Source organism: Hyaena hyaena, unplaced genomic scaffold (assembly GCF_003009895.1).
Source record: "Hyaena hyaena isolate Hyena2069 unplaced genomic scaffold, ASM300989v1 scaffold_443, whole genome shotgun sequence".
NCBI lineage: Eukaryota > Metazoa > Chordata > Mammalia > Carnivora > Hyaenidae > Hyaena > Hyaena hyaena.
The window spans coordinates 1,204,986-1,218,247 of NW_024081075.1; the positions used below are offsets into that span (position 1 = coordinate 1,204,986).

General features: G+C 53.6%; 1 protein-coding gene across 1 annotated transcript in view; it reads right to left on the bottom strand.

Annotated features, from left to right (window-relative positions):
- The window catches only part of DNAJC11 (DnaJ heat shock protein family (Hsp40) member C11), a 69,974-nt gene that overhangs the window by 3,704 nt on the left and 53,008 nt on the right, over positions 1 to 13,262 (bottom strand). The window contains exons 5-11 of the mRNA XM_039253253.1: positions 12,265 to 12,393; positions 11,188 to 11,310; positions 10,190 to 10,263; positions 7,103 to 7,292; positions 6,429 to 6,514; positions 6,057 to 6,173; positions 810 to 965 (exon numbers count right to left, since the gene is read on the bottom strand). Coding sequence (XP_039109184.1) covers positions 810 to 965; positions 6,057 to 6,173; positions 6,429 to 6,514; positions 7,103 to 7,292; positions 10,190 to 10,263; positions 11,188 to 11,310; positions 12,265 to 12,393 — 875 coding nt within the window. The remainder of the gene's footprint in view (positions 1 to 809; positions 966 to 6,056; positions 6,174 to 6,428; positions 6,515 to 7,102; positions 7,293 to 10,189; positions 10,264 to 11,187; positions 11,311 to 12,264; positions 12,394 to 13,262) is intronic.

The window sequence follows — 13,262 nt, forward strand, 5'->3', positions numbered from 1 at the left end:
GCCCTGGGCTGCGGTCAGTCAAACGCTACAGGAGCCCCCGAGGAGAGTCTCTAAGCCCGACGCCTGACTACCTCAGGCCGTTGTGAGTAACGAGGCTACACCACCTCCCGACTGGGTGTAACACCCCAGTGGGTTATCTACCAGCAACTGCAGAACAAATCAACGCTTTGGGAACTTCCAAGCCTCCGGGGAATGCACGCCTGTGTGCAACTCCACGCCGCTCCTCCTGTGCTCAGTGGCACGAGGGGAAATGGCTGGCCCGAGGACTGGGGACCCTGTTTCCCGTGGTGGCGGGGTACAGCCCCGCACAATTCTGTCGAAGCAGCCTCCCCTTCTGGAAGTAGGAAGGCTGAGTGAAGGGCCCGCAGCAGCAGTAGCGCCGCAAACACGGCCAGCACGGATGGGCCCTTACTATGGACCGGACGCCGGGCTGAGGCTTCACACGTACTAGTTAATTTCATTTTCCTAACAACCGTCTGAGTAGGTTCTATTGGTATCGTCTCCGTCTTAAAGACACGGAAGCTGAGGGGCACCTGGGGGGCTCAGTTGGTTGAGCGTCCGACTTCGGCTCAGGTCATGATCTCACGGTTCATGGGTTCGAGACCCACGTTGGGCTCTGTGCTGACAGCTCGGAGACTGGAGCCTGTCTTCGGATTCTGTGTCTCCCTCTCTCTCTGACCCTCCCTCCCCTGCTCATGCTGTCTCTCTCGCTCTCTCAGAAATAAATAACACATTAAAAAAAAAAATGACAGGGAAGATGAGGCAGAAGAGTTGTTAACCGACGTCCCAGTGACACGTTATGAACTCACTTCTCTTTCTGAGCCCTGAGGTACGGCTTGATGACCAGGCGGTGAAGGGCAAAGTAGACCACGAGCGGCCCCACGGTGGCATAGAACACGGCGCTGGGAAGGAGCTGGTCCGTCAAATGAATAGGGAAGAAGTAAGTCTGACTGGCCCTGTTTAATCTGAGAACAAAAATGAAACAGAACACCCTGGATGAGTCACGTTTCCAGGGAAGGGTAATGGAGGCCGCAGCCACGGGAGAGAGACACAGAACACCAGTTATGAGGAACCCAGAGTCTGGGTTTCATGAACCACACACCTTCTGGTCCCGATTCCGAAGTGTAGCTGCTGGATTTGTGGTCTGTGACGGAAGAAAGGTCACACTACCTGCTAACCTCAAGGGCAAAGCAATGCCAACCACTTGCCCGGAGTGAAGGTGGCCTGAGAAGACGGGAGTGGGCACCTCCAGAGGTCCTGGGGACAGAATCCTCTCAGCTGTCAATTTATCAAATTGAAAGAAGCACGTGAAGATCTCCAAAGGTAGCAAGTTAAGGAGCTTCTGCGTCCAGTAACGGCCAAGTAGCTCCCACGGGAGCAGTGACCCCACAGGGAACCCCTGCGACTCTGACCACTAACAACAAAGTCTCTGGGTGGCGGGGACACAGGCACAGGACGCTGAAGGGCCCTTGGAAGTTTCCTGGTTTTTGTTAACAGCTTTTAGACTGAGCACAAGTCTCGGCGGCTGCCGCGTGGCTGGGGCCACTGGAAAGAATCGCAGTTCTAGGAGCTGGAAGACCCAGAGCTCACGGTTAGAGGCAACCATGGCAGCTGGGAAGAGGGGTCCCCCAGCAAGGGGAATCAGAGATGGGGGACCCCAAATTCTTTGTATCAATGTGGCACAAATCCCCAAGGCCTTAGTGGATGGTGAAATAATTGTGCTGGCCTAGCTGCTGCCACACAGCGGAGTCCCAGCTTCAGCCTGACTTCAGCCAAATTAATTACCTTAAAAAGGAAAAATTAACATTTCTGAGAATCATAACAGACTATAGAGTCTCTACAATGTACTGTTCACAATACCCACCAATATGATACAAATCACCCTATACATCTAGATATGCAACAAGAGAAAGAGACAATGAACCGAGAGCAAACCCAGACGAACCAGATGCTGGAACTAGCAGGTAAGGATTTTATTTTTTTTAACGTTTATTTTTGAGAGAGAGACAGAGTGCAAGCAGGGGAGGGGCAGAGAGAGAGAAGGAGAACCAGAATCTGAAACAGGCTCCAGGCTCTGAGCTGTCAGCACAGAACCCGACTCGGGGCTTGAACCCATGAACCGTGAGATCATGACCTGAGCCCAAGTCGGACACTTAACCAACTGAGCCACCCAGGGGCTCCTGGATAAGCATTTTAGAGCAGCTTCTTCTTTTTTTTAAAATGTTTTATTTATTTCTGAGAGAGTGAGATAGCGTGAACAGGGGAGGGTCAGAGAGAGAGGGAGACACAGAATTGGAAACTGGCTCCAGGCTCTGAGCTGTCAGCACAGAGCCCGACGCGGGGCTCGAACCCACAAACTGTGAGATCATGACCTGAGCTGGAGTCGGACACTTAACCGACTGAGCCACCCAGGTGCCCCTACAACAGCTTCTTTACGCTCAAAAGGGAATATTCAGTGCACAGCAGACTAGAGATGACAGACGTCCATGAACGTGTAGACAGACCAACAGAAATTATCCAGTGAAAGAACAGAGAGGAAAAAATCCCGAAGACAAATGGGCAGAGCCTCAGAAACCTGCGGGACTACAATCAAGAGGTTTAGAGCTTAAGTAATTAGGGTCCCAGGAAGAGAATGGAACAGGAATGAATACTTGAAAAATTAATGGCCTAAAAGCTCCAAATTTTATGTAGGAAAAAATTTACAGATGCAAGAGATGTAGCAAACCCCAAGTAGCATAAAAATAGCAAAAAACACATGTAGGTACATTTTAGGTGTGGACTGTTGAAAAACAAAAAAACCGAAAAATGAAAAAACCAAACAGAAAGGTTGAGTAGCTAGGAAAAAAAAAAAAAAGACCCATCACATGCAGGGGGTCAATGATTCCCCACTGACATGTCATCAGAAAGAATGGAGGCCAGAAACCAGTAGCATAACATCTTCAGAGCACTGGGAGAACACATCTGCTGACCCTGAATTCTGTATTTAGGGACAATGTCCTTTGGAAGAAAAGCAACTCCAGAACTGACAAAGAAAACTCAAAAAAAAAAAAAAAAAAAGAGAGAGAGAGAGACCAAATAACCCAATAAGATACCAGATAAAATACATGAATGAAAACTTCGCTTAAAAAAAAAAGGGACGGGGGGGCGGCGCCTGGGTGGCTCAGTTGGTTAAGCGTCCGACTTTGGCTCAGGTCATGATCTCACAGTTCGTGGGTTCGAGCCTTGAGTCAGGCTCTGTGCTGACAGCTCAGAGCCTGGAGCCTGTCTTGAGATTCTGTGTCTCCCTCTCAGAAATAAATAAAAACATTAAAAAAGAAAGAAAAAAGGGACGGACGGCAAACAAGCACCTGGAGGCGCCCAGTGTTGCGGACGTGGATGTGGATGTGAGGGAGACGCACATCAGTACTGCAACAGGACAGGCTCACACACCTGCTGCAGCGGCCGGAGCGGCCAAGGCAGCGAGGGTGCGGAGCGGCCGAGAGCTCTCTCTCGCTCACTTGCTCTCTCTAGGCTGCTGCTGGGGAAGTATCAGGAAGCCACCACCTGGAAACAGCTCGATACTTTCTTACCGAGTGGAACACACTCCTACCATGTGGCTCAGCATGTCCGCTCCGGAGGGATTTACCCAAAGAAATGGAACCTTCTGTTCACACAAAACCTGTGAGTGAAGGTCTACTGGCTTTATGTATAGTCGGTAAAAATTGGAAACAAATGAAATATCTTTATTAAAAAAAAACCCAACTTTTAAAAAATGTTTATTTATATTTGAAAGAGGGGCGCCTGGGTGGCTCAATCTCAGCTGCTTCCACTAGTGAATTCTAGGAGACTGAAGGAATAAATCATTCTCCCACAAATCCTTCCGGAAAACAGAGGAAGAAGGAACACTTCTAACCCATTTTATCAGGCTGCCATACACATCCTAAAACCTGAGAAACATGTAACAGAGAAAGAAAATTACAATCAGTGTCCCTTAACATAGATGCAGGGGCGCCTGGGGGGCTCAGTTGTTTGAGCATCCGACTTCGGCTCAGGTCATGATCTCACGGTTCGTGGGTTCAAGCCCCGCGTCGGGCTCTGTGCTGACAGCTCAGAGCCTGGAGCCTGCTTCAGATTCTGTGTCTCCCTCTCTCTCTGCCCCTCCCCCTCTCATACTCTCTATCTCAGAAATAAACATTAAAAAAAAAAACTTATAAAAAATGCATAAAAAGAATTATATCATGATCATTATGATCAAGTGGAATTTTCCTCAGGAATGTAAGGTTGGTTTAACATTCAAAAATTACTGTGATTCACCAAATAAACAGAACATAATAAGAGTTAACAAAGTCAGATCATGTGTTACTGCTGAACTCGGAGGCCTTCTGGAAAACTTCGGTTTATACAGCAATACAATCTGGACAACCCAGCCTGCTGACACGGGGAACTCGGCAGAAATGAAATGAAAATGCTTCTTTCCAAGAGGCAGAGCGGCACTTTCGGGATGAAAATTCAGTTTGGATTGTGTCATGTAGTATCTGCCTGGGAGAAGTGTTTAAAAACAGAACTGTCTCGTGAGCAGTCCCAATTTGGGACTAGAAGGGATCAGAATGCAGAAAATGTGTCAGCTCTCTGTGCGCTCTTCAGTAAATCCCAGGGGTCCTCAGATCACTGGGCGGACAGAGGCCCAATGCGGCCCTGATATGGGTGACTTGTGGGCTCTCCCCTCACCCCGCGATGAGGCGGGACCTGCTTCCTCCACGTGCCAGGCTGTGTTCCAGCCTCTAGGACTGCGGTACAGAGTACAACAGGCAAGGGTAAAGAGCCTCTGATGAGGGGGTGGACGGACGACCAGAGGCAGATGTGCGGGGGTGGGGGGGGGTGAGCAGGGTTATGTGGAGAAGGTCTGTCTGGGGCACACTGAGGGGTGCTGCCCCCATCGGGCAGTTAGGTGACCTCTGGGTGGAGCCCTGCGGAAGAGCAAACGCACAGTCTGGTTGTAGGAATGAGCAGCTGGAGGGGAGTGGAGCGGGGGCAGCTGGGGGAGGCGGGGTCAGCGGGAAGTGGGGGCCTGACCGCGGAGGGTCCTGAAGGGCTCTGGCTTTTGCCAGGGATCGAGGGAGTCATTGAGGTTAAGCAGCAAGTGACAAACACTGACTTACATGCACAGCCCGTGGGGAGAGCAGGGGCATCAGGGAGTGAAGGAGATGGGTCAGGAGGGCACTGTGGTGACTCAGGCACGAGACGGTGGGAGCAGACAGCGTAAGGAAGGGTCCCATTCAGGAGATGCCTCCTGAGGACAGCCCAGGTGCTTCTGAGAGACATTCACTTTGGAGGGTGGGAAAAAGAGTGACCAAGGCCAAGTCCAAGGTTTTGCACGGAACAATCTGAAGGCTGGGGCCCTCACGACTGGTATGGGGAGGCTCTGGGCAGAGACGTTGGAAGATTGAGAGTTGAGACAGAATGTCTGAGATGCAGGAAAAGGGTTTGGGAGACAGGGGCCGCGGGGGGGGGGGGGGGGGGAACCAGGCTGCAGCTGCCAGTGTGAGCGCTGTCAGTGCAGGGAGGTATGCGGCCACCAGGGAGGGAGTCTACACAGGCTGGGACCACGTCCCACCATGTGCCGCCATGTAGAAGCAGCCAGCCAGCCGGGTGACAGAGGCGGCGCGGAGGCTGGACGGCAGGAAGGACTGTCCCTGGGGCGGCGGTGAAGGGTCCGGGCAGACGGCAGCCATCTGGGAGAGGGCACACGGATGCCGCATCTGCTGATGGCGACCCTGCACGTGTCCCACGTGTGCACTGCTGATGAGTGGGTGGGTGGGGCCAGCGCCGGGGCCACCAGGGGAGGGGGAGACGCAGGCGGGCCACGGTGGTGCGGTCCCTGACCGCAGCCTCAGACCCTACGCGACTCCTTGACATTTGCTTCCCCTCTAGGCCAGAAGCAACCGTATCTTTAAGAATGAACTTAAGAACGAACGTAATTACGAAGCAAAGTCTCTTTCATCCTTAACATGGGTGAAGCCCAGGTGAGTTACAAGCTGCCAGATGAGCCCCGGCCAGAAAGATCCAGTTCAACTTACTTGACTTTGAGAGACACGCCCTGAGGGACTCCCACGCTGACAGCTGCACCCAGGACGCTGTGCCTGGAGATCTTCCTCTCGGCCCCGTACTCCACCACCGTCCCGAAGAAGCCTGCCCTGCAGGGAGCATGCGGCCTGAGCAAGCCGGGCCCCGAGGTCCCCTTCGCCCCCCACCCCGTCCTGTCCTTCCCTCTTGCCCTCCCCACCCCCACCCAGAGGGGATCACGAACAACACCCAGGGGCACAGTTCTTCCATCAGACTCAAGTTCCTCAGGGCGGGGACGGCGGGGTGGTAAGGTCCGGCTCCGCCGTTCGGAGGCCCCTGTAAAGCCGGCAGCAGGCCTGCTTCTGGTCAGCCAGGCCGGGACTTACTTCAGGGAGCCCTTCACGCGAGTCTGATCATCGTCCTGGAATTTGTGCTGATAGCTGATCAGTGCAAAGGAGTGAGGGATTCCAAGCTGGGAAGACACGGGAGGAGAAGGCTGGGCTAGTGGCCCAGACCCGCGGGAAGGCGGGTGCTGTGCGCGCACGGGCTGCTGAGCCCCCCTCCTGGGCAGGCCTCTCAGGCAGGGGCTGCGGTCTGTGTGTGGTTTACCAGCGGCCGGTATTTAAACCTTGGGGGAGTTCGCACAGAAACCCAGCTTACTGACTTCTCATGGAGAGAAAACATTCTGACAAGGAGCCTGCATTCTTACACGCAGCAGGCGGCGAGGGCTGAGGGGCAGATGCGTTCGAGCTGGGGTGGGGGGGGGTGTCTCTCGCCCTGCGCCCCTGCCCAGCACAGTGGCCTCTGAGTGCGCGACTCTCCTCTGGGGGTCCCTTCCCACCCTGCGCTCTCTCCCACCCTGACTCTGTGGGCTTCTCCTACTAGAAGATGTGAAAAGGGCATTTTTGCTTTAGGATAACTGGACCCCAGCTACTGTTTCCACGCTCCCGAGTGTGCGTGACCCAAACCTGCCCCTCGCGGCCCCCTGGGTGCTCAGGTCCGGGCGGGATGACGGGGGTGAGGGACATAAGGGACACCGAGGGGGCAGCTCCGTCCTCACCTGCAGGGCCACCGTGAAGTGGCTGGTTTTGGTGTCCCGGACGATGCTAGTGTTCATGGCTGACTGGATGCCCCAGCGCCACTGCAGGTAGCCCACGGTGTTCTTGTCCAGGTTCCGGGCCAGGACGGTGGTGAGGCCGGGCCGGACCCCACGGGACGAAAACTGCAGAGCACAGTTTGTCGTCACAAAGCTGGGGGGACACACAGACAGAAAGGGTCCTGGATGACACCTGCTTCTCGGCTGTTCCGGGCCCCTTCCTCTCTGCCAGGCTAAGGCCCTGCCCTCCCTCCCTCCCATCTCTGCCGGAGCCAGTGCCCCACAAGGAAAACAGGACGCAGAGCCTGGCCTTGAGAGGGGGAGCGAGAAGGTGCCTTGGGCAGTCTCCCTGTGGGGGTGTGCTGCGGGCCCCCTTCTGTTCTGTCACCACAAAGAGGCACCCGAGTGTCTGTGTTCAGAAACCCACCGGGTCTAGCCGACTGCAACTTAGAATCACGTCAGGGCGGGAGCAGGGAAGTGGGGGTGGGGGTGGGGGTGGGGGCGGGCGGGCAGGTCCCCCAGTTGGCTGCGCACTGGAATCACTGGCTCATCTAAACACATTACAATTACTGACGGTCGGCTCCCACGGCCCAGCATTCTGACTTCCCGGCCTGGAGGGTTTAAAGCTTGCCCGGTGATTCTAATGTGCAGCGAAGTAGGAGGACCCCCTGCCCAGAGACCACCCCAGACCAAGGAAGTCAGAGTTCTGGGGCGGGGCACCAGGCATCAGCATATCGGTTCCCTGACTGCCCACATGACTCTGGTGTCCACCCACGGCCGTGCACTTGAGAAGCCCTGAAAGGCCTCGGAAGTTGGTTTCCAAAGGAGTCAGCCCCATCTTCTGGTTAAAAGAAGGTATTTCATTTCAACGCCAAAAAAATTCACACTTAACCCGAAGCATTAAAAGGTGAGCAAACAGCCGGTCTTCTCCGTAAACAGCGCGCTGTCTATCAGATTGCTAAAGCCTCGGTTCTCGGTCTCTTTCCTAAGCCTGCAAGGCGTCACTACTGCCATTAAGCAATAATAAATGTGACAGCTCTGATCGCAGCATTCTCACAGACTTTCAGGAACTTCTTACAGCCAAGTGAATTAAGATCTACTCCTCTCCACAGGGCCCGGAGCCCCAACTGTCCCTCACTTCTCTCAAGTCACATCAGGTGACAGCTGCGGTATTCCACTTGGGCCACAGTGGGATCAGGGGGAGGCAAGTGGGGAGGAGGGAGACTAAAGCCATCCTAGAATTCGAAGACAGACAGTGGCATTTAAAAGAATCAAAACTATAAAGACTGAGATCCCTGTTTAATTAAACTAGTAAGATTTAGTATTTTTTTCTTTAATGTTTTATTTATTTCTAGGAGAGAGAGAGAGAGAGAGAGCGTGGGCAGGGGAGGGTCAGAGAGAGAGGGAGACACAGAATTGGAAAGAGGCTCCAGGCTCTGAACTGGCAGTCAGCACAGAGCCCAACGTGGGGCTTGAACCCACGAACCGTGAGATCATGACCTGAGAGAAAGTCGGACGCTTAACCGACTAAGCCACCCAGGCGCTCCTAAGATTTAGTATTTTTATCCAGCATGCCCTACAGACAGAGAGCAATTCTGGAGACAGATGGGTCAGGCAGGCAGGCAGGCACGGGGAGACGGAGAGCACTCCACAGGCCGTCTACCTTTTCGGGGCTGATTCTACACCCCCAACCAACCTTCTGATCGCCAGTCTGGACCCGCAAATCGCCTGACCCTAGGATTAGGGCAACTTGAAGAGCAGACACTGCACATCAACACCCTGGCACCCTTGTCTACACACCTGCATCCTCAAGTCTCATAAACGACTGGACACCATGACGAAATTCACTTTCCAAACCTGTAAAGGCTGGTGACCAGCCAGCCCCAGCCCACCACCCTGGTGACTGCTCGCTTGGAGGCTCACCCAGAACGAGATGGCCCACAGACTTCCCTCAGGGGTGTCTCCTCAATGCGTCTCATGACCTGGGTGCCTGATAAAAGTACAGATTCCTAGGCCACTCAGAGGACACGACTGGTGTGAAGCTGGGGGGGCAGGAATCCGTGCTCTTGGTCAGCACCAGGGTGACACACCCACGCAGACAAGCTTAGGATGGGCCGGACGGGTCATCCCCTCGGAACCTGGTGGGTGTGCAGATTGCAGATCCACATCCGACGGCAAGTGAAAACCTTTCTTTTCAAACACAGACTCTCTCTCAGGGTTCCTTTAATTGTTTTCTCCCCTAGAGGAAAGAGGTTTTATTTCGCCTTCCACCCAATTCTCTTCTCTGAGCTCACACTGGTGGGAAATAAGGACACCTCTGTGGTTCTAGACGGGCAGCGATGTACAGTTCTAGGAGTGGGCCTTAAAGTGCCAGCGTCTGCACATCTCACTGCCAGGCAGTCTCACACATGCCTCACTGTTTTGTTTTGAGAGAGAGCAAGTGCGAGAGTCAGGGTAAGGACAGAAAGAGGGAGAGAGAAAGAGAATCCTAAGCAAGCTCCACACTCAGCGTAGAGCCTGATGCAGGGCTTGATCTTACGACCTTGAGACCTAACCTGATCTAAAATCAAGTCGGACGCATAACCAACTGAGCCACCCAGATGCCCCCTCACTGTTTGATAAAGACCCTTTTCAGAACTTGAAACGTTCTCAGGAAAAAGAAATGATCCCCTCGAGTTCATAAATATTTCAGGCCACTGACCACCTTCCCAGTGAAGGTGCTTTCCCTCTAGTCTCTCTATCCTGGTCCTCAGTGCCCCCGGAGAGGAGGCGGGAGGCTCGTCCCCACAGAGGAGGAAACTGCAGAGCAAGGAGCAGAAGCCTGGCCCAAGCCAGGAACGAGCAGCAGACGAACCCTCCCCGCACCTGCCCATCCAGGGCTCTCTGCAACATGCACCCTGTGCTGGCTCTACGCCAGCGCCACAGGGTCTGCCCCTCGTGACCTTGTAGGACAGAAAAGGTAAGTCCACATGACCTTGGCAAATAGAATACTCTGGTTCTAGTCTCCTAAATCCACAAGGACCAACAAAGAGAATCTCTCTCTATATTTACCATCTTGGTGTGAGATTACGGAAGAGCTTCAGACCAAATAAAGGTCCCTGCAGATCCCCGGCTCCAAATTCTAACTGTTCAAAACAGAAAAAGAGAAGGTGTTAGTGTTTTCTCTCATATAGCAGCAACCCAGGTCTCTGGTAAACACCTCTGGTTAGAATTCCTTTTCGTTTCATGCCATCGGACCCTGCCAGGGCTCCCACAGTAGGAGCTGGAAGATTCTTAACACCTTTTCCTAACCTCTGGCAAACGGAGGACTGTTTCCACAGATGCAGAGGAGGAAAGGGGCTGCTCTAAAGGCAACGCTGCAGGCCTCTGCTGGTCACAAGGGGAGCCCGGCTCCCTGTGGCCCTGGCTGGCGTCTGCAGAGCAGCCTGCTGCGGTGGGGCACCGGGTCCCCCCTCCCTCGCGTTCCCGGTCTGCTCCACTTCATCGCCTGAGGGTCTTCTGGGTGACTGGGGACGGTCCTCAAGCGTCTGGCACTAAGTCGTGGTCCCTCACTCAGCCCGGGGGGTCCCGCCGGCTCTGGCTGCCTCATTTACTAGTCTGGGTGACTTTCAAGGCAACTCTTCAATGTTAATTTGATGCAGTTCAACGTGCTCAGCAAAGCTGGCTGTTAAACGACTGCCAGTCAGTGGAGCGGAGCCCTGACACAGCGCCTGCCTTCTGAACCGGGCGGGGACGGGAAGAGCCTACAGGTTTCTGCAGGAAGGGAACAGATGCGGAGTTTCTCGAGGTTGGATTTCTGTAAGGCGGCGTCTGAGGGGAAATCTGGCTGCTCGGTCCCACCCTGGAGCCGTCCAGCAGACAGAAGACTCCTTCTCAGGCACGAGACGGAATTTTCTCTTTGGGACAGTCAACTCATGCAAGTTTGACATCTGCTTTTTTATACGATGATGAGGCCAACGTAGGTCTTTTTGAGGGCTGGCTTTTAGAGCGTCAGTGTTCAGAAATAAGACTGCAATGGACAACATGATCCTGACAGTCAACACTCTTACCTCTCCCCAGCCCTTCGCGGAAGTGACTCGTCTAAGCGCGAAGTTAATGGAACCCCCTCCATTTCCATTCTGGGTTGAGAGGCTTCCGGAGAGGATGGCTGTGTCCGTAGCTGTCAAGGGTGCCTAGGAAATGACATTTGCTGGTAAAGAATGAATCAGAGCACCAGGAAGCACAAGGGTGGCAGCCTGATGAATACAGCGCATGTGCCCGGCCAAAGGTGCAGGGGACCCGCGGCTCAGGTGTGCCAGGATGCCCGGTGTGACCTCGGCCGGCTCACTTCTCTCCCACTTTGCCATCTGAACTGCACATGGCCACCAAGGTCATGTTCTGCAAAAGTGTTAACGGGCACTTTTCTTGGAGAAAGACAGGGCTGCATCCTGGGTCTCAGTGTCCGAGGGCAGGAGACGGCACAGGGACCGCCTTGTGTGTCTCTCCTGCCACCGGGGGACGCCCGCGCCTCTCCGGGTCTTGCTTGCCACTGGCACTGAGGAAAGGACTGAATCCATGCCTGTGCGAACCCCGGGAGCCCCACCAGAGGGGCCAGGCTCCCAGAGTCAGGACTTCAGGTGATGCACTTGAGAATAAACAAACGAGTTGAGGAGGCAGAGACCTACTGTTACCCTCGGCAGACCGGCCCGCCAGTGCCACATGCAAACCGTGGGCGAGAGATGACATTTTAGTGACCCTGGGGGTTAGCTGAACATCGTGTTTTCTGCACATAATAGTGTGTGCCTTGAAACTAAGACTGGGTCTTGGAATCACCCAAGGAGGCCTGCTTTCTCGCCCCAAGTCATCCTGACCTTGGCCCTGACTTTTTCTAGACCACTTGCACTTCTGCTGCTGGGGGAGCCCCACGACCTTGGAAGCTAAGCGCCCCCTGGCACTCATGCTGCTGAAACGTCAGCAAAGCAGTAACAAACAAGGTTGTGCCTGGAACTCTTTTTTTTTTTTTAAGTGGCTAATTACATCCTTTCATAAATAAAGATGAGAAAAACCACAGCTGCGCAGTGCACTGCGCCTCGTTAACTCGAGCCTCACTGCACTCGGGGGGCGGCGGGCGGGAGTCTGGGCTTTACCTCAATGGACTGGGATATGTGCATCTTGTTAATTTCAATCTGCGGAAAGCCACTTCCAGACACATCTTCGTACTCTTCCTCGTAGCGATCAAAAAGGTCAGTGGCATCGATGCCAACGCTGATGGTCCCCTGGGGCAGAAGAACAAGCAGTCAGCAGCAGGGGTGGTGTTTGTGGAACGAAAGACAATCTACACTTCGGCAGCTGGCGGTTCACCGAGTGTGGGCAGGACTCCGCCAGGAGGCTCGCGGAGCATGAATGTCACAGTTCAAACCGACCCGCCGCAGCGGAGCTCCACCGACGGCGAGGGTCAGAAAACCAGTCGCGTCTGCAGGCGAATGACATGCCAAAGACAAGCGTTAGGGGAAGGGAAAAGGTTGACACAATTTGATTTTTAGAGCCTAAACAGGACCCACCTCATGGCTCTAATTTTAGATCACCTCTAGATTTAACCCATGAATTCAGAAGCCACCTCGACACGGGCCATGTAGACTAAACGTGTTCATGTTTCATTCTAAACACTCTTTAAATCATGAAACTACCTCAAAACTCTTTAAAACATAAAAATAACTTCAAAGATGGGGTGTCTGTGGGGTTCAGTCAGTTAAGTGTCCAACTCTTTGTTTTGGCTCATGTCATGATCTCAGTTTGTGAGTTCGAGCACCATGTCGGGCCCTGTGCTGACAGCAGAGAGCCTGCTTGGGATGCTCTCTCTGAAAAGAAATAAATAAACTTAAAAAAAAAAAAAAGTGCATACAAATAAATAAATTTAAAAGAAAAAAGTACAGGGGCGCCTGGGTGGCTTAGTCGGTTAAGCGTCCGACTTTCGCTTAGGTCATGATCTCGCGGTTCGTGGGTTTGAGCCCCGTGTCGGGCTCTGTGCTGCCTGCCAGCTCAGAGCCTGGAGCCTGTTTCACAGTCTGTGTCTCTCTCTCTCTCTCTCTCTCTCTGACCCTCCCCTGTTCACGCTGTCTCTGTCTCCTAGAAATAAAAATAAAAA